General features: G+C 46.8%; 2 protein-coding genes across 2 annotated transcripts in view; one reads left to right on the top strand and one right to left on the bottom strand.

Moving 5' to 3' along the window:
- The first annotated feature begins 350 nt into the window (after positions 1 to 350).
- On the top strand, positions 351 to 15,026 carry Tubb6 (tubulin beta 6 class V). The gene is made up of 4 exons (XM_078030424.1): positions 351 to 511; positions 831 to 939; positions 2,758 to 2,868; positions 13,939 to 15,026. The coding sequence occupies exons 1-4, from the start codon at positions 455 to 457 to the stop codon at positions 15,000 to 15,002; spliced, it is 1,341 nt and encodes a 446-aa protein (XP_077886550.1). The 5' UTR covers positions 351 to 454; the 3' UTR covers positions 15,003 to 15,026.
- A 2,813-nt stretch (positions 15,027 to 17,839) lies between these two features.
- Afg3l2 (AFG3 like matrix AAA peptidase subunit 2) overlaps positions 17,840 to 25,528 on the bottom strand; it is a 44,228-nt gene continuing 36,539 nt past the window's right edge. Inside the window, exons 15-17 of the mRNA XM_078030423.1 lie at positions 24,133 to 24,333; positions 22,122 to 22,316; positions 17,840 to 18,625 (exon numbers count right to left, since the gene is read on the bottom strand). Coding sequence (XP_077886549.1) covers positions 18,383 to 18,625; positions 22,122 to 22,316; positions 24,133 to 24,333 — 639 coding nt within the window. The 3' untranslated portion in view covers positions 17,840 to 18,382. The remainder of the gene's footprint in view (positions 18,626 to 22,121; positions 22,317 to 24,132; positions 24,334 to 25,528) is intronic.

Raw genomic sequence — 25,528 nt, 5'->3', positions numbered from 1 at the left:
TGTGCCCGGGATTCGGTCTGAAGACGGGTGGCAGGGGTCAGATACACCTCCAGACGCTCCACAGTCGTGTCCCCAAGCCCGCCGCCCGCGGCCTGGAGCTGGCTGGCCCCGCAGCCCTGGGTGCCCAGCGCGGGGCTCGAGTGTCCTTCAGGGCGGGGCAGCACCCGGCCGCAAAATGTGGCGGGGCGGGAGGCGTTAGTCCCTCCCGAACGCCCCCACTTTTAAAATCTCTACAGTCCCACCCGTCCGGTTCCCGGCAACCGGCACCGGGTCCCGCAGCTGTCTCCGAGCTGGGCGAGGCGCAGCCGGGAGGGCCGGGGCGGGGCCGGGCGGCCGGCCATTGGCCAGGCGGGGCGGGGCGGGGACACCAGAGGGCCCAGGCCGGGGCTCGCGCCTCGGGCCGCAGTCGTCGCCGCCGTCCGAGAGCCAGCTCCGAGCACCGAGCGCCCCCGCCATGAGGGAGATCGTGCACATCCAGGCGGGCCAGTGCGGGAACCAGATCGGCACCAAGGTGGGTCGCGAAGGGACTCGGCTCCCGGCGGGGGGCGGCGCGCTGGGGGTCTCACCGCACGACCCCGCCCTGCGCCTTCGGAGCCGGGTCTGCGGGGTCTACCGGGCGCGGGACCTGGGAGCGAATGCGCGCCCGCGAGAGCGCGGCGGGCCGCGGGCGGCATCTGGGCCGGGGACCCTCCTCCGCCTGGACCCTCAGCCCCGAAAGGCCACCCGCGGCTCTGTCGAATCCAGCCCCGAGGCCGGCCCTGGGGGACGCGGGTGGGGGCGCCCGGGCTGCGGGGGTTCTGACTGCCGCTTTCTCTGCCGCGCCCTCCAAGTTTTGGGAAGTGATCAGCGACGAGCATGGCATCGACCCGGCCGGAGGCTACGTGGGTGACTCGGCGCTGCAGCTGGAGAGGATCAACGTCTACTACAATGAGTCATCGTGTGAGTAGCGAGTCGCCCCCGCCTTCCGCGCCGGGACCCCGCCGCCCCCTGCCGGGTACGCCGTCTTGCCCTGCAGGACTCCGCCATCCCCGGCCGGGATCCCCGCCATCCCGGGCAGGGACCCCCGCCTTTGCCGCCCAGACCCCTGCGAGTTGCTCCGGGAAACAGTCCCGCAGGACGTAGCAGGATGCCGGCCACTCCCTCGCTCCCCCTGGGGCGGGAAATCCGCCGTCGATTTATTCAAACTGCGGATCCCGCCTATCCAGAGGGTCTGAGCTCTGGGACCCAACCCTGACCACCCACTTGGGGTTTGAAATCAGCCTTGCGCCCTGGCCTGCCTTCTCCTTCGTCTTTTCAACAGTGGAACAAAATCCCTAAGAGGAGGACCCTTGAGAAAAACTGTGACTTTTATTTTTCAGTTTAAAATTTATCTTTCACTGGGGACTCTTGGCTATAATTTTGAAAAAAAACACCCTCCTAAATGACTTTTCTGCTCCTTTGCCGAACTTCAGAAAAGTTCGGCATCCCTGGAAGCTGAAATTATGATTTCTGGGTAACTAGTGGAGGAGTTTAGTAAGATAAAAATCTAATCCAAGCTGTGGCTTATCCAAGATTGGGAATAATTTTGGAATAGCATTATTCCCATCCTGGATATGTTTACATATATAGTGACTACATGGATACACTATTTCTACCACAATTTTTATTATAAAAATGCTACATGCCCTTCAAAACAACAAAACTCTAAAACACTGAAAGGACACCCAGAAATGACTGGCACTCTGCTGGCACAGCAGGGCTGGAGCCCAGGGGTTGAAGACCAGCCTGGGCAGCACACAAAACATGTCACCAGAGATTCTCACTGCACTCAGTGGTTTGGAGTGACCGCACTCTGGAGTCACCTCTTCTTTGTGCACACAGAGCTGGGAAGAGCATTATACATGAATCACTGGCTTCTATTCATGTAAGCAGCCATGACAATAGGTCTGGAACACCAGGCTGAGAAGATGGAATTTCTAGGTGGCACTAGAAAATTCCAGTATGCTCTGCACTTCCTGTTGACACTTATGCACAGCTTGGTCACCTCTTTTCCTCTGGCTGGGTGTGTGCAGAGCAGGGCAATACTTATTTGGGGTCATATTAACCCCATCCTCACAGGGAACAATTTCTTGCTCAGTTGTTAATGATGTGCTTACAAATAGAAATGCTACACTATCATAAATGACAGTGTCCCTGGGAACACAGAGCCAGTGAGAGAGGGAACACCTGAAGGAGGTGTTCTGACTGGAACTTGGGTATGTGCATGTGTGCCTTAAGCAGGAGAAGCCAAAAAGTGGAATGTCACAGCAACATGGAAGTTTGCTGCTACGGATGACGTTTCTTTCTATGAAGCTAAAAAGTAAAATAGCCCAACAGGAAAGAGGTGTCAGGAGGAACTGGAAAATGCAGTAGGCAGGAAGGAGTTGGGAGGGGAAATCAGACATCTCATCCTGCCTTTTCCTGGACCGGGTCCCCATCCCAGTTATGTGAAGCTAGTTGGCTGGGTGTAGTGGCTCACAGGGTAGTCCCCACAGTGACTGGGTGTCCCAGCTTCTCATTAGGGTCCTCAAGCCCAGGAGATGGAGATGGATACCAGCCCAGGCAATATAGTAAGACCCTATCTCAAAAAAAAAAAAAGGAAAAATCTTTGTGATTATAAGAAAGTCACAATACCAAAAGTCATTAGCACCTGTTTTAAGCAGCTCTTTTGGGGGCTGGGGGATCAGAATACTCTACACACCTTGAAGTAACTCACAGGTGGGCATCTTTCTCCTCCAGCTCAGAAATACGTGCCCAGGGCCGCCCTGGTGGACTTGGAGCCTGGCACCATGGACAGTGTGAGGTCCGGACCCTTTGGGCAGCTCTTCCGACCTGATAACTTCATCTTTGGTAGGTTCTATTTTTCTTGCTTTCTTCTTTTCTCTCTTTTTATTTCATCATTTGTGTGTGTGTGTGTGTGGTGCTGGGGATGGAACTCAGGGCCTTGTACCTGCTAGTCAAGTGCTCTACCACTGAGCTTTATCTCCTGCTTATCTTCTTTAAAAAAAAAAATCAGTTTATGTGCAAGACTAAAAACGTCCCATGTGTAGATAAGTTTGGCAAGAACGTTGACAGTCCTGCCTGGCCCACGACCAGGGAACCTCTTTGAAATCTGGACTTTCCTTTAGGGACGTGACCTCTGTCTCTAGGTGCAGTGCTTGTGTTGGCAGTTCTTGTTTGAGAGACAAAGCCCAGGAGACAGTTTTCCACATTGGCTTCTTTCTCCCTCTCATTATAGAGCCATTTCACTATTTGTTTTGGGTACTTTAATGGTCATTTTAACTTCAATGTGTTTTTACCTGTATTTCTTTTTCCATCACCTATAGACAACTGTGCTGTTTTCTTTCTAAAAGATTGATGCCATATGAGTTGTGCTTTATCAGAGTTGAGTAAATCCTTTTTCCTCCTTTTCCCACCTACCCAATCATGATAGAACCTATCTCTTGCAGACTCCTGAAGAAAAGTAATATAAAATTAAATGAAGTGTTATTACAGGTAGAGCCTACAGCTTGGGCAACAGACTTGAAAATTTCCCATTGGACGATATTAATGTTAGATACTATATACAATTCCTACTATATATCAAAATTATCACTTTAACTATTGTATGAGGCATGTGCCTCAAGGGAAAAATATTGCTAATCAACAGAAATGCCTCAATCAATCAACACACACATACTCCTAGTATAGCTTGAGTGTTCCTTATCTGAAATGCTTGGGGTCTGAAGGATTTCAGATTCTTTTTTTATTTTGGGATATTTGCAATTTCTTAATTAAACATCTTGGGAATGGGACCCAGTCTAAACACAGAACTCATGTGTGTTCCTTCTACACAGAGCCCGAAGGTAATTTTATACACTATTTTTGGTGCATCTACATTTGACTGTGACCATCACATGAAGTCAGGTGTGGAATTTTCCCCTTGTCATGTCATTCATACCCGTTCTCAAAAAGCTTCAGATGTTGGAACATTTTGGATTTTGAGATTAGGAATGCTGAACCTGTTTGGGTGAAAGCACCTTCCAAGGAAATGTGAGAATTGTAAGGTCATTGTCTTGATGTAAAGGTACTATGGTAGAGAAATTGAATACATTGTTTACAACCTGCATTCCAGCCCCTTCCTCAAAGTGCAGCAGGTAGAGATAGTTAACTGAGGGCAATAACTCCTGCAGAGGAAGAGTGGTGGGAATTTCTCAGCACTCCTTGTGAGGCCAGGTAGCTGCACCTGAATGCAGGTGAAAGCCATGAACAAACTCACTTAAAAATACAGACGCCAGCCAGGTGGTGCACACTGTGATCTCAGCTACTTGGGAGGCTGGGGCAGGAGGAGGACACTGATTTCTTGGCCAGCCTGGGCCACTTAGAAGGAACCTGTCCCAAAGGAATAAAAGGGATGGGGATATACCTCATTGGTTAGCCCTTGTCCCCATGCCCAAGGCCTGAGTTCAGGCCTCAGCACCACAAAAATTAAAAAAAAGAAAAACTCCAAAATAAAACATTACAAACTTCAAATGCAGTTGTGTTTCTAAGAAGGGCAAAAAATATCAGGACATGGTGACCAAATAAGACTGAAAGGCAGAGGGTATACCGACAGTATGATGGCTGAGAGTCTGGGGAGTGGTTGCCCTCCCTGGGTTGAAATATTAGCTCTTTCTATCATCTGTGACCTTGGACTTGCTACCTGCTTCTTGGTCCTTCAACTTGCTCATCTATAGATGGGACTTCCTCGTGTTTAGTGAGACATGAGGATTAAAGGAAGGAGTGCTCGATAACTTAGCAACATCCCAGGAATAAAAGGGTGGGTCACTGTTCTCTGGTACAGGCTGGGACATTGTAAGATACCCAAAAACATTTGTTGAATTTTGCTATGTGTTCCAAAGTGTAGAGAACAAAAACTTCCATGTAGCTGCCAGTAAAAACTCCTCTTATTAAGGACTGACTTCCAGAAACCCACAACAACTTCATACTTAGAAGTAAGTATTAGAAGTATTAGAAACCTTAGAAGTAAGTATTCCCAACAAAGTCAGATAAAAGGAAGATATGCCCACTGTCTTTGCTTTTACTTCTGAAGGATCTAGTGGTGCACAGAAATGGGAAAGAGACCAAAATTATGTAAACGAAAACACAAAATTGTTATGGATTTATAGATTGAACGATTCTCTTGGAGTTTCCAGATGGGCTATCACTGAAAAATGACTTGCACTTGTGAAAATTCAGCAAGGTAACCAGTCACAAGATAAATATAGGCCTGGCCCCGGTGGCACATGCTGTAATCTTGGCGACTGGGGAGGCTGAGGCAGGAGGACTGCAAGTTCGAGGCCAGAGTCGGAATCTTAGCAAGATCCTGATTCCAAATAAAAAAGGACTGGGCGTATAGTTTAGTGCAGAGCACCCCTGAGTTCAATCCCTAATACCAAAAAGCCGACCCCACCCACATACATCCAGCATGCAGTGCCTGCGCGCCCTCTCGTGGTGGCCAGGAGCACTGCTCACATGCCCCGGCAGCGACTCTGCACTACTGACTCAGGGTCCTGCCCTCTGAGAAGAGCGCGGACTCCCGCCCTGTACAGGTCGCACTGGATAACTGGACAGCTTTCTCTGGGTGCGTGGGTCTGGGCCCGCAGCAGCCTCCTTCTGGACCCTTCCTGTAGCGCCCCGCGTCTTCTCTGGGCTTCTTGGGCTTGGTGCCCTGTCTGTTGGCAGTGGCTCAGTGAGAACACATGCTGGAGTCCATCCCCAGCACCACAGAAAGGAAAAAAGAAAAAGCTCTACAACCCGTGATTGTAAGGGCACCCGAGCCTGCAGGACTCTGGGACAAGCCACGGCCCTGACTCCTCCACTCCCATAAAAATACACGCCCTTCAGAATTCTGCAGTTTCCTCCCTCCAGGGGTTCCGGGCTTCTGCATGAATCTGAGAATACCATAAGGCTTCTTGAACCTGAATTAGTTGGCAGAACCTACCTCAGTCTCCGTGAACTTCAGAAAAAATTAATATGTTACACTATTTGAATGTCAGGTGTGGTAGCACATGCCAGCAACTCAGGAGGTTGAAGCAGGAGGATCACAAGTTAGAGGCCAGCCTTGGCAACTTAGCAAGACCCTGTCTCAAAAAATAAAAAGGGCTGGGGATGTGGCTCAGTGGTCAAGTGCCCCTGGCTTCAGTCCCTGGAACCCAAACAACAACAACAAAGGTATTTTCATCTTTTTTGCTGACTTTCTTTTGTCGTAATCATATTTTGTATTTTTTTCCACTGCACATATTATAAGACATGTTCCATGTGAATGTGTAGTTTATAGAATCTAACTTTTAATAGTTACACGATGCATAATTAATTCTTAACTTTATAATTGCCAATACCCAGGAGCTCATTCATCAGGCAGCAGTTTCTGCTCTCATAAACAATACTGGAGTCAACATTTTGGTTCACATAAAAAAATTTTGTTTCTGACTTTGATTTCAGAGTAGATTCTCAAAAGTAAAATCAAACTATTTAAACCCTTTCTATACTTTTTCATCCTTTCCAGAGGCATTAATGCCACCAGCAGTGCTTTGCTCTGCTTTTGCTTGAAATTAAGAGATTTAGTAACCGAACTCTCACCTTAGGGGACTCAGTGCCTCAGAACATTTTTAGCAAATGTAAACACAAACTCTTGAGTTTGACCGTTCTGTATAAGTTGTCAGTGTCAAAAAGAGTCTCTTGTTCACATATGACACACATGTCAGAAAACCGAAGGCAAGGTGTTAAAACAATTTGGTGTGGACTCCTGTGGGCACACACACCACACTCATACACCTTATTGCCTTTTTTTTGGGGGGGGGGGCTGGGAATTGAACCCAAGGAGGCTGTATCACCCAACTACACCCCCAGCCCATTTTGTTTTTTTATTTTGAGACAGGTCTTGCTACGTTGCCCAGGCTGGTCTGGATCTTGGGATCCCCCTGCCTCAGACTCTCAGGTCGTGAGGATTAAGATGTGGGCCATGCCCTGTTCCCTTGTTGCTTTTCGAGGAAATAGGAAAAGGATCTCCAATTTGATATGAAATTCCACTCAAACTTTGTAACATTGGGCTTCCTGTGACCTTGGAATGCTTTACTCTTCAGATGGGCCACCAGTCAGTAGATCTTCCTTATGGTATTCTCCGTGGTCTTGCATGCCTTCCATCTGTCTATGCAAAGCATCGATGTCTTGGCGGTTTCATGATGGGAGGCACTGTTATGGGAGGCTTAGAGCAGGTCCTGGCACCAGCTTCCCTTCGGAGCCCAGGCTGGGCATCTCTCCCGCCTTGGGCCTGGCGCAGGACTGAGCGCTCCATTTAGCCTGGACCTTCTGCAGGGCTGGGCTCCATGCCAGGAAGACATGGTCAGTTAAGCCCTGCACTGGTCCCTGGGAAAGTGGATCATGACTGCTCAGGGAGCTGCCAGAAGATGGTTTGTCACAGCAGCAGTGTCACCAGTGGAAGACGATCTCTTTGGTTTAATTTACTTGAGCTGAAAATTGGAAGAGTGTTGAATGGGTGTGTCTTCATCTTTCTAGCTATTGATTCATGGGATCAAGAAGATTGAGAACAATTTAAGATGCACCTCTATGGTGACCACATAGTTTTCCAGGTGTCCCCAGTAAGACATCAGAAGCGTTAGAAATGGCATTTGCTCCTGAGTTGCTTTTTGCCTCTTTCCTTCTTTGCTGGACACATGGTCCTCCTTTGCCTTCGCCCCTAGGGGCTGGGAGTTGGACCCAGAGCCTTGTGAGGCACGTGCTCTACTGTTGAGCTATCCCCAGAAACATCCTTGTTTTTGACTTAGAAAATAGTTTGAATTTTTAACTAGTTGTAATTTTGAAAAAGTGACATGGTTTTGGGGCTGGGGATGTGGCTCAAGCGGTAGCGCGCTCGCCTGGCATGCGTGCGGCCCGGGTTCGATCCTCAGCACCACATACCAACAAAGATGTTGTGTCCGCCGAGAACTAAAAAATAAACATTAAAAAAAAAAATTCATTCTCTCTCTCTCTCTCTCTCTCTCTCTCTCTCACTCTGTCTTTAAAAAAAAAAAAAGTGACATGGTTTTAACTAAGCATTGTGATTTCTTTTAAGTAAATGCACTTATTTTGGTAAAAATAACCAAATGGAGAATGAAGAAGCATTAGAATATGCAGACTTACCAAACTGTTTGGCTGAATATCAAATAACAAAGAGGCAGAATTGTCTGTGAATTGTAGGCAAACTAAAATAAACCAGTATGGGGTGCCGTTCAAGGGTAGTGTGTTTGCTTAGTGTATTCGAGACCCTGAGTTCCATCTCCAGCACCCCCAAAATAGACACACCAGCATCATTTTGTTTTCAGATATAGTTTGAAATGGTTGAAGAAACTTGCATTGGTAATGAACATATAATTTTGAAAGTGAAAGAGTTGCGTTTCCCATAACATGGTTATACTTTTAAAAACTTTCCTAATGAATTGCTGGTTGTATAACAGTCCTTCCAATTAAATTGTGGGAAGAAAAGGAAGCAGCAGAACAAGGTGAGTTCTCCTCTTTTCTATATTTGCAGCTCTTTCTTCCAGATTCAGGACTAGGTATGCAGGCAGGGAGCACACAGGGGCAGGGGATGGGTCCATTGCCTGGTGTGAGCTGGGGATAACCAGAGAGCGCACCCCTAGAAAACCCTGGGGACCCGTTGCAGTGTGCCTGCCAAAGCTCAGAGATCCCAGCCAGTGTTTAATGAGCTGGAGCCACTGATGAATGTCATGGCATATCTACAGAAGATGTTCAACTTGTGACCCCCAAATATTTAACTAGGAATGTCTGTTGCTATGAGACTGGGAAAATATTTTCAAAAGTTACCAGCTTCCTTCTTTTGTCAGGGGCAGAGAAAACTTCATGACAATCATGTGAATGTAGAGGAAACCCAGTAGCTGGTGGGAGCTGGAGGAAGAGGAAGGGTCAAGCCCAGAGTTGCTGGAACTTGAAATCAGACAAAAATGTCCAAATAGCCGCCTCCATTTTTAGTTGTTGGTTTCTGCTATTTTAATGAGGCTCTATTGACAATTGCACTCAGCAATTCTTTTGTAAAGATGTGATAGTTCTGCACTGAGCTCTGAGTACAAGGCTAGCCCCAAGTTCAAGGTTAACACTAAATAAGAGGCTAGTCCTAAGGTGAGGCTCTCCCGGAGTATATAAGGCTAGCCCTGATTTATTCTTCCCAAGGCCCATGATAGGATCTGGCCAGGTGCTGCCTGCTGGGCTGGGTGGGGAGGGAAGGGGACAGGAGTTGGTCCGCTCAGAAGGGACAAGGAGTCTGTTACCAGAAGGCAGGTAGCCAGCATGGCCGAGTGGAAGAGAGAGACTGTCCCGGTTCCTGAGAGAACAGGAACAGGCAGGGGACTGTGATGACAGAACAAGGGGGCAGCCACCTGAGAGGGCTGGTATGATGCAGGTGGAGTACTCTGAGCCACAGGCCTGCTGTGCCCAGCTGGGCAACAGGAGTGGAGGCTGAGCTCCCCCTGCGGTGGGGCTGGCTCAGAGACCTGGGAGGCCTGCTGTGCAGCTTCAGCCAGCCAATTCTGCTCTCAGGAAACTTCCCTTCTTAATATGGAAATGTGTCTTCACCACCAGATGAAGGCAAAGGGCTCGCACATGCTTTTTTCAAACAAGACATTAGTATGTGGTGTAGAAATGGAATCCCCTCTCCTACCTGTGCCCCTGGGATCTTATTTCTGAGGAAGGTTGGGGTTCTCTGTGTGCACTTGGATGCACACTCACACACAGTTGATTCTGCTTTTGGGAGATGATGCAGCTGTGCAGCCTCTGATACAGCCTTCTGGAAAGTTCAATCAGATACGTGGGGCATCCTTTACGACAGTCCCTGAACCTTTCCTGTGTACAGGTCATTTAGCATTTCCCTATTTATTGAAGGCTTTTAACATAATTTCCTTAAAGGCATGTTTTCATATTTTAATTTCTCTTGATTATCACAAAATACATTTTGTGTAGTTGAAATGTTCTAAGCAACCAATATTGTTGAAACTGCCTCCCCAGCAATGGCCCCATCCTTCAGAGACAGCCTGGTCTTTCAGAGCTTTTGCTGGCTCAGGGTACAGCATTTCTGTGGTACATGATTCAAAAGGAAAAGCAGAATGAGTAGTAAAAGGTTGATTTCCTTTCTTCCCCAAGCTGGTCCCTATTGCCTCTCAGAAGATCTCATGCATTCTTTCAGTTGTATTTTTGTGCACGAGTGCAGATACGAGTCACACACCATGGTGGTAGCCAGCAGTGAGCAGTTTAGTACCTTGTTCCCACTCCCAGCAACATATTTGAAAATCTTTCCATTTCATAGCTAGATCCTCATTCCTGTTGTGGTCATTAGTGTTCCTCTGTATAGATACTGGCATGGATTTTCTTTTTCTTTTTGGTTCCAGGCATTGAACCCAGGGGCACTTAACAACTGAGCCACATTCCCCAGCCCATTTTATTTTTTTGTTTTGAAACAGGGTCTCGTTAAGTTGCTCAGGGTCTCCCTAAATTGCTGAGACTGGTCTTGAACTTGTGATTCTCCTGACTCAGCCTCCCATGTTGCTGAGATTATAGCATGTGCCACCACACCCAGCCTGGCAGGGATTTAACCAGACCTCTGGTAATAGATTTTGAATTGTTTCCTTTTTTCTTTACTGTTACAAAGTACTTCTCAGTAAATATTTGTATATATTTCATTTTCCTCATATACAGGTTTATATATCTAGAATCACTGAAGTATAATGACTGAATCTAGGGTTTTTTTTTTTTTTTAGTACTGGGAATTTAACTCAGGAGTGCTTTACTATTAGCTAAGTCCCCAGCACACACAGCCACCCCACTTTTATTTTTGAAACAGGGTCTAAGTTGCTGAGGCTAGCCTTGAACTTGCGATCCTCCTGTCTCAGCCTCCTGAGTCCCTGGTTACAGGCATGTGCCGTCATGCCTGGCTAGGCACTGATTTTGATAGCTGTACTCAGTCCTTCTCCCTAAGGGTCATGTCTCCTGATACCTCCAGAAGCTCTGGATGACCAGTCCTCTCCCCAAACTCTCACCAATACTATCTAGCTTTTTGATCTCTGTCAATTTTATAGGGAAAAAATAGAGTGTCTTTGTTTTAATTTGCAATTGTCTTATGAAAAAGGTTGACCACTCTTTCAAATATTTAAGCTATTTTAATTTCCCTTTTTGTGTCTACTGCCTGGTTGTATCCTTTGCCCATTTTTCTAGTGGCTGCTGTGGACTTCCTTACTGATTTGTGGAATCTTTATATATTTAAGGAAGTTGCCCCTTCCGCAACTTCCTGTGTAACATGAGTCACTGATAGGTCAATACGTTTTAAACTCACATAGGATTTTGGTTGCTTTTCTTGCTTGGCTGACTTCACTGGATACATGTGGTGTCCAGTGAAGCAGGGCCACTGGAGCAGGACCATTGATAAGGCTGAACCTGTTGAGCCTGCTAGGGACTGCAGCAGACCCCGTGGCCAGGAGCCTCATGTTTGCTGGTCAAAGGTGGACAGGGAGGGAGCACCTCTCATCTGATGTGGCAGTGGGCACTCAGAGGTGCTTGGTGGAGTCCTGCCTTCCTGCACAGGACTCTTCTGGGCATGGGTGGCCTCAGGGGTGGACTTGCCCCTGGAGAAGAGAGGCTGAGCTCTGAGGGCAGTCTCGCTCTGTGACTACCCACTGCAATAGTCAGATCACCTTCTGAGTACGTGGGGAGCCTGGGTAGTGGCCCAGGCCTGTCATCCAAGCCATGCCAGAGGCTGACTCAGGAGGATGACAAGTTCAAGGCCAGACTCAGTAACCTAGTGAGGCCCTGTCTCTAAATAATAATCAATCAATCAATAAATAAGGGGCTGTAGCTCTGTGGTAGAGCACCTCTGGGTTCAACCCCAGTACCACAAGAACAAAACCCAGTGAATGGGTAAAGGTCTGTGTAATCCTATACAAGTGTGTATACAAGATAAATGTACAACCTGAAGAATTTGATGAAAACAGATTTAAAATATTTCATTAAAAATTAAACTGATGGTCTGGGGATATAGCTCAGTTGGTAAAGTGCTTGCCTTGCATGCACAAGGCCCTGGGTTCAATCCCCAGCACGACAAAAGAAAAAAAAATTAAACTGACAAATTTGTATTAGAATTAATATCTATTTCCCCAATTCTTTTGAAGTATACTGAGATAAACAAACTGCCTTAAAATGAAAGAGTGGGCACACATTTAGTAAGTCTGGTAAGCCTTTTTGTTATTCCTTCAGAAACAAGAAAAGAATGACTGATGTGAAATATGTATAACATATGACACATTATTTCATTATTTTGTGATGGGGTGGTTTCCAATTCTGCTTTCCACAATGTGAATTGTTGATTGACTTTTTTTTTTTTTTTTTGTACTGGGGATTGAACTAAGGGTGCTTTACCCTCTGAGCTACATCCCTAGTCCTTTTTATTTTTTATTTTGAACAGGGTCTCTGTTGTTTAGTACCTTGTAAATTCTGAGGCTGGCCTCGAACTTGCAAACCTCTTGTCTCAGATTCCTCTGCAACTGGGATTATAGGTATTGCAGTTTACAATACTGTGATAGATTTGCATGTAACTCAGAATAAGCTCAAAGAACCCAGTGATACTGTATAACATAATTAATTTCCATTTACATACATAGGTGGATGAGATTTTTTCAGTGTTTATTATATATGTACAGAAAGAAATAGAATTCCTTGTCCCATTTTGGCAATATTTAATATTCACCATTGGGTAAATGAACTAATTAAAAAATATAGATATCATTTTTAAAAAATATTTATTCTTAGGTTTAGGTAGATACAATATCTTTATTTTACATTTATGTGGTGCTGAGGATCGACCCCCAGTGCCTTGTGCATGCTAGACAAGCACTCTACCATAGAGCCACAACCCCATTTTTAACACCTTGTAATCATGAGTCTAAAAATGAGTTTTCAGTGGGCATGGTGATACACATTTGTAATCCCAGCAGCATGGGAGGCTAAGGCAGGAGGATCCCACATTTGAGGCCAGCCTCAGCAATTTAGTGAGACCCTGTCTGAAGATAAAAAATAAAAAGGGCTAGAGATGTAGCTCAGTGGTGGAGTGCCTACAATAAGCAAGCCCTTGGGTTCAGTGCTAAGTGCTGTGTGCCATGAGCACATACACACACACAAATGAAATTACCACATCAAGATGGATATACATCTTAAGTATCTTTAAATTTTTATTTAGGTGCTGGGGAGTAGCTAGGATTATAGGCATCCTAACCCTGCCTGTCTGAATCTACAGCCCAGAGGTGTGCACTCCATCACTGATCTACACTACCTCAGCCCTTTTGAAATATTTTGACTTGTCTAAAAAGTATTAATTTAGGAGCTGGGTATGGTGATGCATGCCTGTTATTCCAGTGGCTCCGGAGGCTGAGATAGGAGGATCACAAGTTCAAACCCAGCCTCAGCAAAAGCAAGGCACTAAGCACTCAGTGAGACCCTGTCTCTAAATAAAAAAAAAATAGGGCTGGAGATGAGGCTCAGTGGCGGAGTGCCCCTGAGTTCAATACCCAGTACCCCCCCCCCCCCAACACACAATGATATCAGTCAATCAATAGAAAGTACTAACTTAGGGCCGGGGATGTGGCTCAGTGGTAAAGTGCTCACTTAGCATGTGATAAGGCGCTGAGTTTGATCCCAGCACCGCAAAAAAATAAATAAAAAAGGAAATTTATATGCCAGCCAGCGGTTGGTGGAGCCTGTTTCCTCATCCCTCTGACTTAGGCCCGCACTGCGTTATGTAACCATTTCACACACCTTTTCCATGGCCATTTAAAGAGCGTTAACCCCTAGGAGAGTTCCTTCCCAGTCGCCCCTTGAAACACACGGGTCTCTGTTGCTCTCTTGCAGGACAGACGGGCGCCGGCAACAACTGGGCCAAGGGCCACTACACCGAGGGCGCAGAGCTGGTGGACTCGGTCCTGGATGTGGTGCGCAAGGAGTGTGAGCACTGCGACTGCCTGCAGGGCTTTCAGCTGACCCACTCGCTGGGCGGCGGCACGGGCTCGGGCATGGGCACACTGCTCATCAGCAAGATCCGCGAGGAGTACCCCGACCGCATCATGAACACCTTCAGCGTCATGCCCTCACCCAAGGTATCTGACACGGTGGTGGAGCCCTACAACGCCACGCTGTCGGTGCACCAGCTGGTGGAGAACACGGATGAGACCTACTGCATCGACAACGAGGCGCTGTACGACATCTGCTTCCGCACCCTCAAGCTGACCACTCCTACCTACGGGGACCTTAACCATCTGGTGTCGGCCACCATGAGCGGGGTCACCACCTCGCTGCGCTTCCCGGGTCAGCTCAACGCCGACCTGCGGAAGCTGGCCGTGAACATGGTGCCCTTTCCGCGCCTGCACTTCTTCATGCCTGGCTTCGCGCCACTGACCGCCCGAGGCAGCCAGCAGTACCGTGCGCTGACAGTGCCCGAGCTCACTCAGCAGATGTTCGACGCCAAGAACATGATGGCTGCCTGTGACCCACGCCATGGCCGCTATTTGACCGTGGCCACCGTTTTCCGTGGCCTCATGTCCATGAAGGAGGTGGATGAGCAGATGCTGGCCATCCAGAACAAGAACAGCAGCTACTTTGTGGAGTGGATCCCCAACAACGTCAAGGTGGCTGTGTGCGACATTCCGCCGCGTGGCCTGAAGATGGCCTCCACCTTTATTGGCAACAGCACAGCCATCCAGGAGCTGTTCAAGCGCATCTCGGAGCAGTTCTCAGCCATGTTCCGCCGCAAGGCCTTCCTGCATTGGTTCACCGGTGAGGGCATGGACGAGATGGAGTTCACCGAGGCCGAGAGCAACATGAACGACTTGGTGTCCGAATACCAGCAGTACCAGGATGCCACTGTAAACGATGGAGAGGAAGCTTTTGAAGATGAGGAAGAGGAGATCAATGAATAAAGGCGCTGCCCTGTCCCCAACCAATGTGAAATGCGCGTATTCTTCCTTTTACCTGATGGTTGTGGAGGGGTGCACTGGTCTCTAGATACATGGGGTAGGTCCCTGGCAAGTGCAGAGCTGAGAGGTCAGCTGGAATAAAGTCCATATTTTACAATAGCAGAGAATAGGCGGTCCTACCCTTTCCAGTCAGCCTAGTGAGATTCTGTACTGGAGCATTTGAGAGAAACAACTAGGGAGCCATGAAGGGCTAATGGAAAAAAAACCCACCTGCCAGTATGCATTCAGACATCTGTGAGAACTAGCAAGGGGCTTAGAAACAGGGTGTTTTCATCCTTCCTGATGAACATTGGAGCTTGCAGTGTTGCCTTGTTTGAATATACAGTATGGAACTTTGAAACAATCTAGTCATAATAAAACCTATTCTGTTGTGGCATCCAGCCCTGTGCAACAGAAAGTTACTTTGCATGGTTACAATGGCAAGGTGGGCCACTGGTCTTTCCCTGGGGTGCACTGCACCCAGCTCACTAAAGGAACACTGGGGCCTTTTTAAAACTGGAGACTTCAAAGGGTGGCAATCACATTGTTCCTGAGCTTGGAAGTAGTGCAGACATAAATGAAAGCCCTTCTGCCGGTTTGTTTCTGCAGTGCTGGGGATGGAACCCAGAGCCTTGCCCTTGGGGCAAGCCCTCTACCAATGACCACAGCTTCTCGGCTGTTTACAGTCCCCATTAAGTCCTACAGAATCTTTCATCTCACCTGTCAGGTTCTGGGCTGCAGGCTCCCAGCTTTCTTGCCAGAAAAGCCCACCGGCAAGTGGAAACACCCAGCTCCTCAGAGCTGCCATGTGTTCTTCCACCAGCATTGAGGCTGGGGGCTGGGGGCTGGAACCAGGCCCAGCTTGGAGAGGGAGGGGCTTTCCCCACTTCTTGGTTTCCACAATTTCTGTGGAAAGTCTTAAAGCCAAATCCAGCTGGGTGTGGTGATGCACACCTGTAATCCCAGTGGCTCAGGAGGTAGAAGCAGGAGGATCACAAATTCAAAGCCAGTCATAGCAACTTGGTGAAACCCTGTCTCAAAATAAATAGGGCTAGGATGTGGTTCAGTGGTAGAGCACTCCTGCATTCATTCTCTGAAAAAGAGGCAAATGCCATAGGACTTGACAGGTGAGCTTTACTGGTAATTGGTAGACCTTGCTGTTCACTAGTACTTCTGGTTTAATCCTTTTGACCCTCCTGAGGTTAGCAGCGACTGCGTGTGGCTTTGCTTCAGACCTAGTGAGCATGGTGTCACTCCCAGGTGAAAACATTCAAGCCAGTGCCCACCTGCTGGCTCTGCCTTCCTCACAGCAGCCTTGATCCTTCCCACTCATTCATCTAGTCCCTGAGTAACCATGTTGAGCAGATACCCCTCTGCACTTTGACAGAATGAGACAAAGCATTATTTGGAACTGAAAGCCAGCATTACCCCCAGCTTAACCAGAATGCCTATGCTCTGAGACCCCAGTCCTTCAGTAACTTTGCTTTGTTATGCCCCAGCCTTGGGCAGATAGAAAGTTAATCACTGAACACAGCAGTGTGACCCAAGGTGTGCAGTTCTCATCTGCAGAAATCTAATCTCTTGTGAGACAACAGACAACAGTAATCTACCACCTCACCACTCATATCTATCCTAGAAGACACTGCTTTGACTAAGGAGATTACGATGACTGTGAGTCCCAAGAGTGGGTCAGGCTCCACCTGTGCCACACAGGTGACTCTTTCCATGCCTCGTCCTTCCTCATCCACCTGGGCAGGGCAAAATAGGTATGGAGGCCACACTGGCTGGCCAAGACCCAGAGCCTTAGCATGCTTTCCCTCACTAAAAATGCCATGTGACTAATGTAACTTTCCTTACTGAGCCAAGCCTCACTCATAGGGTACTACTCGCCCTGCCCAGACCAGGAGGACTCACAGCTGAGGCCTGTCAACCTTGTACTTCTCTTTACAGTGGTTCTGCTGGGCGGGGGAATAGGCCCACCCTTGTGCCCAAGTGGTCTTTACAGCCTGGCTACCTCTCAAAAGCACACAAGGAGGGAAGGAGCCGGAAAGCCCATCCTTTTGCAGGTCACCAGGCACGACAGTTGCAGGTAGAGCGCCAGCCAGGTATGGAGGCTCCCATTTTGTAATGTGGGTCTGTGGAGTACACAAGGCTGCTTCTGTGGCCTACCCCCAGTGTAGGGCCGCTATAGGGATGCCACCAGATTGAAAAGTCACTGTTCTCACTGCTTCAATGTCACACAAAGCAAGCTGGAACAGCATTAAAGGAGGCAGCTAAAAAAGAAATACTTACAAATGCACCAGTGTTTGGTGCCTCACAAGTCCAAATAACAGCATCTGAAGACAGTTAAGTCTTCCTCACACCATCTTCTGTAAGAATTTTGATCTAGGTTTGCAAACTTGCACATTTCTGGAACCATACACTTAAGCTTTCTGATAGCAAGTAGCAATTATTAAACAGACCACTCCCAAGGCATCCTGGGGGATCCATATCCACTGTCACCTTTTTGAAAACAAGGCGTGGTTAGGGACAGATGACCAGCCACACCAACCTCTAGACTGAGATGTGTGACCCCCACCTGTTCATGATGACCCCGACCAACAGGGCTTATCATTCATCCTCTCAAAGACCAACTTTGGGAACCAACATGTATCATCCCGGGATACAAATCCAGAAGACACTGACCTCTGTGGGAACTGACGAGGACAGTGAGACATATTGTGAAGAATTACCCTCTAAAACATAAGTACATTTGACTTCTTGTCATGTTTTCTAAAAGTAACCAAACATAAACAGTGATCTTTGTGCATTCAGGAAAAAAATACAGTGTTTACATTTTATTTTTGGTGTAACGAAGCCATATTTATATAATACATTCACATTTTTAAATATGTTACAGTTCTCTATAGAAAAAACATTCTGTTAAAAAGCAACAAGTGATCTCGATCAAGTTTTCAAAATATTAAGTCAAATCAAAATCTTATCAGTACTCCAATTTAATCTCACAAGTCCATCTGCAGAAAGAAACTCAAGAGAAACAGGAATGAAGAATGGGTGACGAAAAGAGAAGAATCTCCTCTTCCCTTGTTGTGGAGATCCCACAGATGCCTCCTGCCTGGCTTGCTGTTGGTGTACCAGGGACTGGCCTGGAGGCAGAGAGGCCATGGCACAGTGATCTCCCCGACCTTCTAAGGAGAGGCTGGGGTGCCCCTCCACCCACACTTCCAGGTGGGTCGGCTGCTGGCTCAGCATCTGGCTGTATCCACTGAGCAGTGCTGTAACTCTTCTGAAAGCCAGGGCTGGAACAATGTGCAACTGGAAACCCACAGGCCCATACACTAACACTAAAACGGTCTCCACCCTTGCATCTGGGTGGCGACTTTCTCGCCGGAGGGCTCCTCTTTCTCCTTTTCCCGCTCCTTGTTCCAGTCCTTCAGGCCCTCAGGAAGAGAAGTGTCTTCATCCAAGCTGCCAGTGCCTTCCACAAATTCTTCATATGTAGACTTTTCTGCAAATGGTCTAGGGCCCAGAAGTTCAACCATATCATTTTTATCTAATACTTCTTTTTCTAACAATAGAAGAGCAACCTGAAATACGAACAACTTCCATTAAGTACAGTTATTTAGCAAGCACTGTTCAAAACTAACGTTTTTATTTATAGCTGACCTTACCTCAAGAAAGGATCTAAGATAAATGGGAAAGATGTCTCATAAATAAGGTCACATGACATTAGAGTAAGATGTGTAGAATACGTGAAATAACAGTTCCCTCCTGAGCGAGAGGGCACACATGGGCACATCTGCAGGATGAATGACTACATGTTTCTGATAAAGAATAAGGGCTCTCTTGGTTAATTTTTGTTTCACTGGGGATTGAACCCACGGGTGTTCTGCCACTGAGCTGCATCTCCAGCCCTTTTTATTTTTTTTTAATATTTATTTTTTTAGTTTTAGCTGGACACAGTATCTTTATTTTATCTTTATGTGGTGTTGAGGATGGAACTCAGTGTCTTGCGTATGCCAGGCGAGTGCGCTACCACTTGAGCCACATCCCCAGCCCAGCCCTTTTCATTTTTTTTTTAAAAGAGAATTTTAAAAAAAAAAAATATATATATATATATATTTTTAGTTTTCAGCAGACACATCATCTTTGTATGTGGTGCTGAGGATCGAACCAGGGCTGCATGCATGCCAGGCGAGCGCACTACCGCTTGGGCCACATCCCCAGCCCCCCCTTTTCATTTTTGAGATAGGATCTGGCTAAGTTGTCCAAGTTGGGTCCAAACTTGCAATCTCCAAGTAGCTTACACTAGGTTTGCTTTTCAAAGCAAATAATAATATATTTTTTTATGTGCTGTCTTGGAGGCCATTAGCTTGGGGTTGTTTCTCACCTATAACTCACACACAAGCGAACTGAAATTTCCTTAACAACATTCTCTGTAGCTGATTTTGAATGGCGCTTCAACTAATCACAGCCAAGCAGCCTGTTAGTTATATAACTTGGGACTTCCTATTACACCATACCCAAAAAAGGTAAAGGCTTAGCAGGAGCCAATCAAGCAGCTTCTCTACTCTGCTTCAGGGTTTGGCTCCAAAGCTCTCTAAATATCTTCTGCAAAATCTTCTGATTTTGAGCACTGTTGGATTTATGATTTTTTTTCTTTTTTTGGCTCAAACTTTTTTTGTCCAAGTTTTCCTTTTAATGTGCTTCTATACACAAAGAAATATAATATTCTCAAAGAATATGTAGAAAGTAACAGTGGTTTTGTGGAGGGATCAGATTAGAAGAAAGGAGAGAAATGGAGCTAGCTACGAAAAAAAACATAACGAAAGACCCTACAAAACAAACAAAACCCAATGAAGACAACCAAGTCAGGCACAGTCATGCACACCTGCAATCTCAGCAACTCCTCTAAGGCTGAGGCGGCAGAATGGCAAGTTTGAGGCCAGCCTCAGTAACTTGGCAAGACCCTGTCTCAAATAAGAAATAAAAAGGGCTGGGGATGTGGTTCAGAGGCAGAGCACCCTTGGGCTCCATACCTAGTACCAAAACAAACAAATAAATATATAAAAAAGAAAGAAAGCAGTGCCTGGTGCACAAGATGCTGGGCAAATGCTGCCTGCCCACCCTCTTCCCCCCTGACACGGGGGCAGACATTGCCTCGCCCAACTCCTGAGGCTCGGGTTTAGAGGCACTGGCTGCAGAAGCAAGGCCCAGCCCTTTGCTCTCAGTAGACTTCTCTTGCTGGCTCAACATCTTCTTAATATATTTAATTTTCTGAGTAGCCAGAAAATATTTCAGAACTCTGTGGAGCACTTCAAGATCCTGGGTTCCATTAATTTTCCTTTTTATAAATCCCAGCAAACATGGAAGGGTAAGATAACTGGGTTAAATTTCTGGGACCTCTTTGAGCATCTACTGTGGGTGAGCGGAATCCTCTCTCTAGTCCTGTGGACATGAGTGTGTAACCCCATAGAGCCAGTGACCTACTGTGAGCCCTCTCCTTCCGCTTCTATAGCTCACCTCCTTGTTCAACAACTTCTGTCCCTCAGTGTGGACCTCCCATCCACCTCCACTTGCACCTGCACAGCATGCTGCTCTGGTCCTGGGTGGGGAGACTGAACCCTACTCCCACCTCTCCTCCTGCCCTTCCCTGGGCTGCTGCTAGGTGGTGCCTTGGAGCCTCTGAGGGCTTCTTCTCTTCCATTCTCTGTAAATAACAGGCCTGCCTTGATTTCTGCCATCATCCCCAGTGCCATCTGAAGAGCATCAGGCCCCCTTGCAGCTAGCTGCCTGAGCAGCTTGCTCTCGCCTTTCTACCTTATTACCTTATCGAGTTGGCAGTTTTAATCATTCCTGCTAAAAATTCTTTAGGGATTTCTAGAAAACATGGGGGCTGGGTTTGGTTAGTTTTAAGGGCACTTGTATTTCTAAAGCTGTTTTCTCCATTTTCTGCTGGCTCTGGAGGGCCTTGTGCTATGACTGCACTGCACAGGCCCAAGCCTGCCCTCCCTGGGGCCTGTTCCTCCTGCCTTCTCCTCCACTGTGACCCGATTATCCTTCAAGACACAACTCAGGCCCTGGCTTCTGCAGAACTTCCTGGGCCACTCTGCCCATGCTGACCTCCTTTCTCAGGCCCTACTGCTCCCTGTCTCAAGGACACTGCTCACCCTCCAAGTACACTGCACATCTGTGACAGATGGTATGATTTTTGGAATCACCTTACAAGGGACAGTCTTGTAACTGGCTTCTCAGAAGACCCCTTTATTGAACAGCATATCTTATGTTTTTACTGGCTGGGAGCAGTGGTGCACACCTGTAATCCCAGCAGCTCAGGAGGCTGAGGCAGGAGGATCATGAGTTCAAAGCCTCAGCAATGGTGAGGCACTAAGTAATTCAGTGAGACCTTCTCTCTAAATAAAATACAATAGGGCTGGGGATGTGGCTCAGTGGTTGAATGACCCTGAATTCAATCCCTGGTTCCAAAACAAAACAAAACAAAAACAACAACAAAAAACTCCCCCCAAAACAATGTTTTTGTTTGCATCAAAGAGGCTTTTTCATTTGTGTTTTTCTTATGAGTGTGTGGTGTGGTATGTACAAAGAACAAAAAATTCTAGTTTTGGTTGTATGGATTCTGAATATTTAAGAGGTTACTGAATGCAAGAAACTGAGTTCAGAAAGGGCCCTCCCTTCAGTGGGTGCCATCAGATGAGGTACAACGCTGAAAATCAAAGCATGTTCATCTGTGGAGGCCATGACAAGACAATATAATTTTCATGTTCCATTCCCACCTGCCTAGTTGGTCTAATTTTTTCATTTCTCACTACCTATTTACTCAAGAGGTGAAAAACAAAGATAAATTCCAATTAGGCAGGTGTGCTTCTTAGGAGTACTGGTGAAGTGTTTGCCCAAGAGAGCTGGGATGGTGCAAGCCTCTGGTCCCACCATGCACCTCCTAGAGATGGCAGACCCTGAGCATCAGCATGAATGAGCCCCAGGGGGAGCCAGAGGGAGGGGCTTCTCAGGACTGGACACCAGCTGCAGGATAGTGTGGAGACTGCCTGTAAGACTAGTGCCTACCTTCTCCACCTCGGCTTTCTTCTCTGTGAGGAGGGCGACGGTTCTTTTATAGGCATCATTAATCAGCACCCGCACCTCATCATCTATGAGCCTGGCGGTGGCTTCACTGTAGGGCTTCTCTAATACCATGTCGCCCTGACGTGGGAGGTCAAAGGAGATCTGCCCCACCTTTTCATTCATGCCAAACTGAACAATCTGAAAAACAAAACATGACCAGTGGTGGTTACAAATCATTACTCTGTAGCCTGGCAAAACCCATGCAGTGGCTTCAAGTTGGCAAAATGGACAGGATGTTTCAAGCAGATGGTGGCAGGAAGGGTTTTGTGCTTTAAACTCACCAGAAGCACACAACTAGAAACACACAGACCACACCCACAACACAACAAACAAGTGGGGCCAGATCCTAAGAGCTCTGAGGCCTCTGTGTTATCACCATGTCTATGAGGGAAGTTGAGAAGCCAGAAGGAAGCCAGGTGTGGTGGTGCACACTTGTCACCCCAGCAGCTAAGGAATTCAAGGCAGGGTGATGGCAAGTTCAAACCAGTCTCAGTAATTTAGCGAGGCTCTAAACAATTTAGGAAGATCTTGTCTCAAAATAAAAAAATAAAAGGACTGGGGATGTAGCTCAATGGTCCAGTGCCACTGGGTTTAATCCCTGGTACCCCAAAAAACAGAAGAGAAAGAGAAGCCAGGAGGACCCGAGGAGCTGCACCCCATGTTGCTAACAGGTTCACCAGGGGAAGAGCCATGTGCCAATCTGAGAATAGGTGATAGTGGAGGGGTGCTGGCATTTTCCCGTGCCACACACAACTGTACACAGAATGAGGCTATGGGGGCAGTGTAAGGAGGCTCAGTGTGAGCTGTAGGAGTCCACCAAACTAGTCAGCACCACATGAAGCAGCTTCTGGAAGTAAGATCCAAAATGACTAGAAGAGAAAAGGCCCTAATCGAAGTGGGAGCCAGAATAGAGCTCAGCAAGCAGGAAAGGATGGTTGTATCACGGCACACAAACAAGGGAGGGACTCAAAGCCACAGCCTGACCTCCCCCCGCTTAAGTCAGGAAGACAGATTTCATGTAAAAATGGGCAATGGAAAAAAATCCTGAATAAAGTTACCCTGAGAAAAGAAAGAATAAGACATAGAAAGCATCTCACAGAAAATATGAGTGGGATGAAATAACCAGTCCATGACACAGAAGAACCTGTGACCTCCATTCTAAAAACAGCTGCAAGAAGTCAGAAAAATGACAGAAAATACAAAAGAACTTCATGTTAGAAAACCTCAGACAAAGTGCCAGAATGCACTAGAAGAGAAAAAAATTATCATCATTATTTTTGTAGCACTGGGGACTGAACCCAGGAGTGCTGTACCTCTGAATCACATCCCCAGCCTTTTTATTTTGATAGGGTCTCACTAAATTTCCCAGGCTGACCTCAGCTTGCAATCCTCTTGTCTCTGCCTCCTGAGTAGCTGGGATTATAGGCATGTAGCACTGCATCCTCAAGAAAAATTTAAAAATGACTAATATGAAAAAAAAATAGAGAAAGTAACAGACACACAACAAAGAAAAGTCACCTCACAAATAAGAGGAGTTCTCAAAGGAAGTCATCCATATCAAATTCAAAGGCAACGAACTCTACTGTTTGAGGATGTGGGCTCCAGTGGTAAATATTTTCAAAGAAAACAGGAACTGATCCTGACGAGTCAGGGGAGGTGACTGCTAGAGTCAGTGATGAGGAATGGGCATGCAGAGACAGCAAATCCAGGAGGCGCCCTCCTGTGGGACCACAGGTTTCAAGTTAACCTTACTCTGGACCTGCGCTTTATGGGCAGTACCCTAGGACATAAGCCTTAACACTGTGGGATGAGAAAATGGGCCATTTCTGGAATAGACTTGCTGTAAAAGCTAGGCCACCAAAACTTGACCGTGCTGTTTCAGAGCCATTCGTGACCCATCAGTCTCTCCAGCAAAATGGAAGTGCAGAACAGCAGCCCTGCTTCATGTACTCACTTGGGCGTAAGCACTCTGAGTGACTTTCCTCAGGTCATCCTGGGCACCAGTTGTGATTCTTCCAAAGAAGATCTCTTCAGAGACACGACCGCCTAAAGTCATGCACATCCTGTCCAAGAGCTGCTCCTTGGTGTATAGGTATTGCTCCTTGGGCAGGTACTGAGCATAGCCCAATCCTTTGCCACGGGGGATGATGGAAACCTGGTGAGAACAAATCACAAAATGCTCCTTGGTAGAAAAACCCACTACCAAGTGTCAATCCAAGCAAAGTGTGTGTCTAGTCAGACAAACTCACCAATGAAAAGCTGAAAAGCAAGTGCAACGTTGGATGATTCAGCCTTGGAGAGAAAGATCGGTACCTGAACCTGGGAAAGTTCTAGAAAACTTTTCCTAACTTTCTGTGAAACTCAAATGAACCACTCAGTCTTTTTTTTTTTTTTTGCCTCCTTTAGGTCGAGGCTGGCCTTACACATTTATTTTATTTATTTATATGTGGTGCTGAGGACCGAACCCAGGGCCTCACACTTGCTAGGCAAGTGCTCTACTGCTGAGCCACAACCCCAGCCCAAACCATTCAAGTCGAGATGAAAGGTGCCTGGTGGGCTTGGTGACTCTTCTTGGAGACTGCGACTGCTGATCACTGCCATGGTAATTTTTTTAATTTAAAAAACCAGTTTGGTTGAGGGATGCTTTCTATACAGAAAACTGCACCTACTTTTAAGTATAAAGTTGTGAGTTTTGCTGAACATAACTTTCAACCCCAATGAAATCACAAAACATTATCCTACCCAATTCCCTTGCACTCTTCCCCAGTTGATCCTCCATACCCAGCCCCAGGCAAGTGCATGTAAATGCCGTCCTGTATCGGTCTGGTTTCTTTCCTGTGTCTGATACTCATTCATACTGTTGTGTGTGGACAGTTCACCTGCTTTCAATGCTGTGCAACATTCCATGTGTAAACAGATCACATGTCCACTGCAACATCAGTGTTGTTTTTAATTTGCTGATACAAATAAAGCTATAATAGTCTTCATTTGGACATGTTTTAATTTCTCTTGTTTACCTTTATGAGAAAATACCAAAATGTATGGCCACCTATGCTTCATTCCTGTGGGCAATGCAAGAGGGCTCCGCTGCTCTACACCTTACTGCCACTAGGGGACTCCTTTTCCAAATTGCACCCATTCCTGTGGTATTGCTCTGAGGTTTAATCTGCAGTTTTCTGATGAGTAAGATGCTTTTTATGTGCTTAATGCCCATTCATGAAATGCTTTCAGTGAACCATATAATCAAATCTTTTACCCACTGTTTTACAGGGTTGCTGGTTTTCTTATTGAGTTTTAAGAGTTATTTACATATTCCAGATATAAGTTCTCTGCCACATAGGTATGTATGT

The sequence above is a fragment of the Ictidomys tridecemlineatus genome, chromosome 13 (assembly GCF_052094955.1).
Source record: "Ictidomys tridecemlineatus isolate mIctTri1 chromosome 13, mIctTri1.hap1, whole genome shotgun sequence".
In the NCBI taxonomy this organism is placed as follows: Eukaryota; Metazoa; Chordata; class Mammalia; order Rodentia; family Sciuridae; genus Ictidomys; species Ictidomys tridecemlineatus.
The sequence above is the reverse complement of the archived record's forward strand: the minus strand, read 5'-3'. Positions and strand labels throughout refer to the sequence as shown.

What these genes read in the sequence shown, in the direction of transcription:
- Tubb6 (XM_078030424.1), top strand. Translation starts at nt 455, where the DNA reads ATGAGGGAGATCGTGCACATCCAGGCGGGCCAGTGCGGGAACCAGATC. An exon ending in GGAACCAGATCGGCACCAAG is followed by an intron (nt 512 to 830) that starts GTGGGTCGCGAA and finishes GCGCCCTCCAAG; the next exon opens with TTTTGGGAAGTGATCAGCGA. An exon ending in ACCTGATAACTTCATCTTTG is followed by an intron (nt 2,869 to 13,938) that starts GTAGGTTCTATT and finishes GCTCTCTTGCAG; the next exon opens with GACAGACGGGCGCCGGCAAC.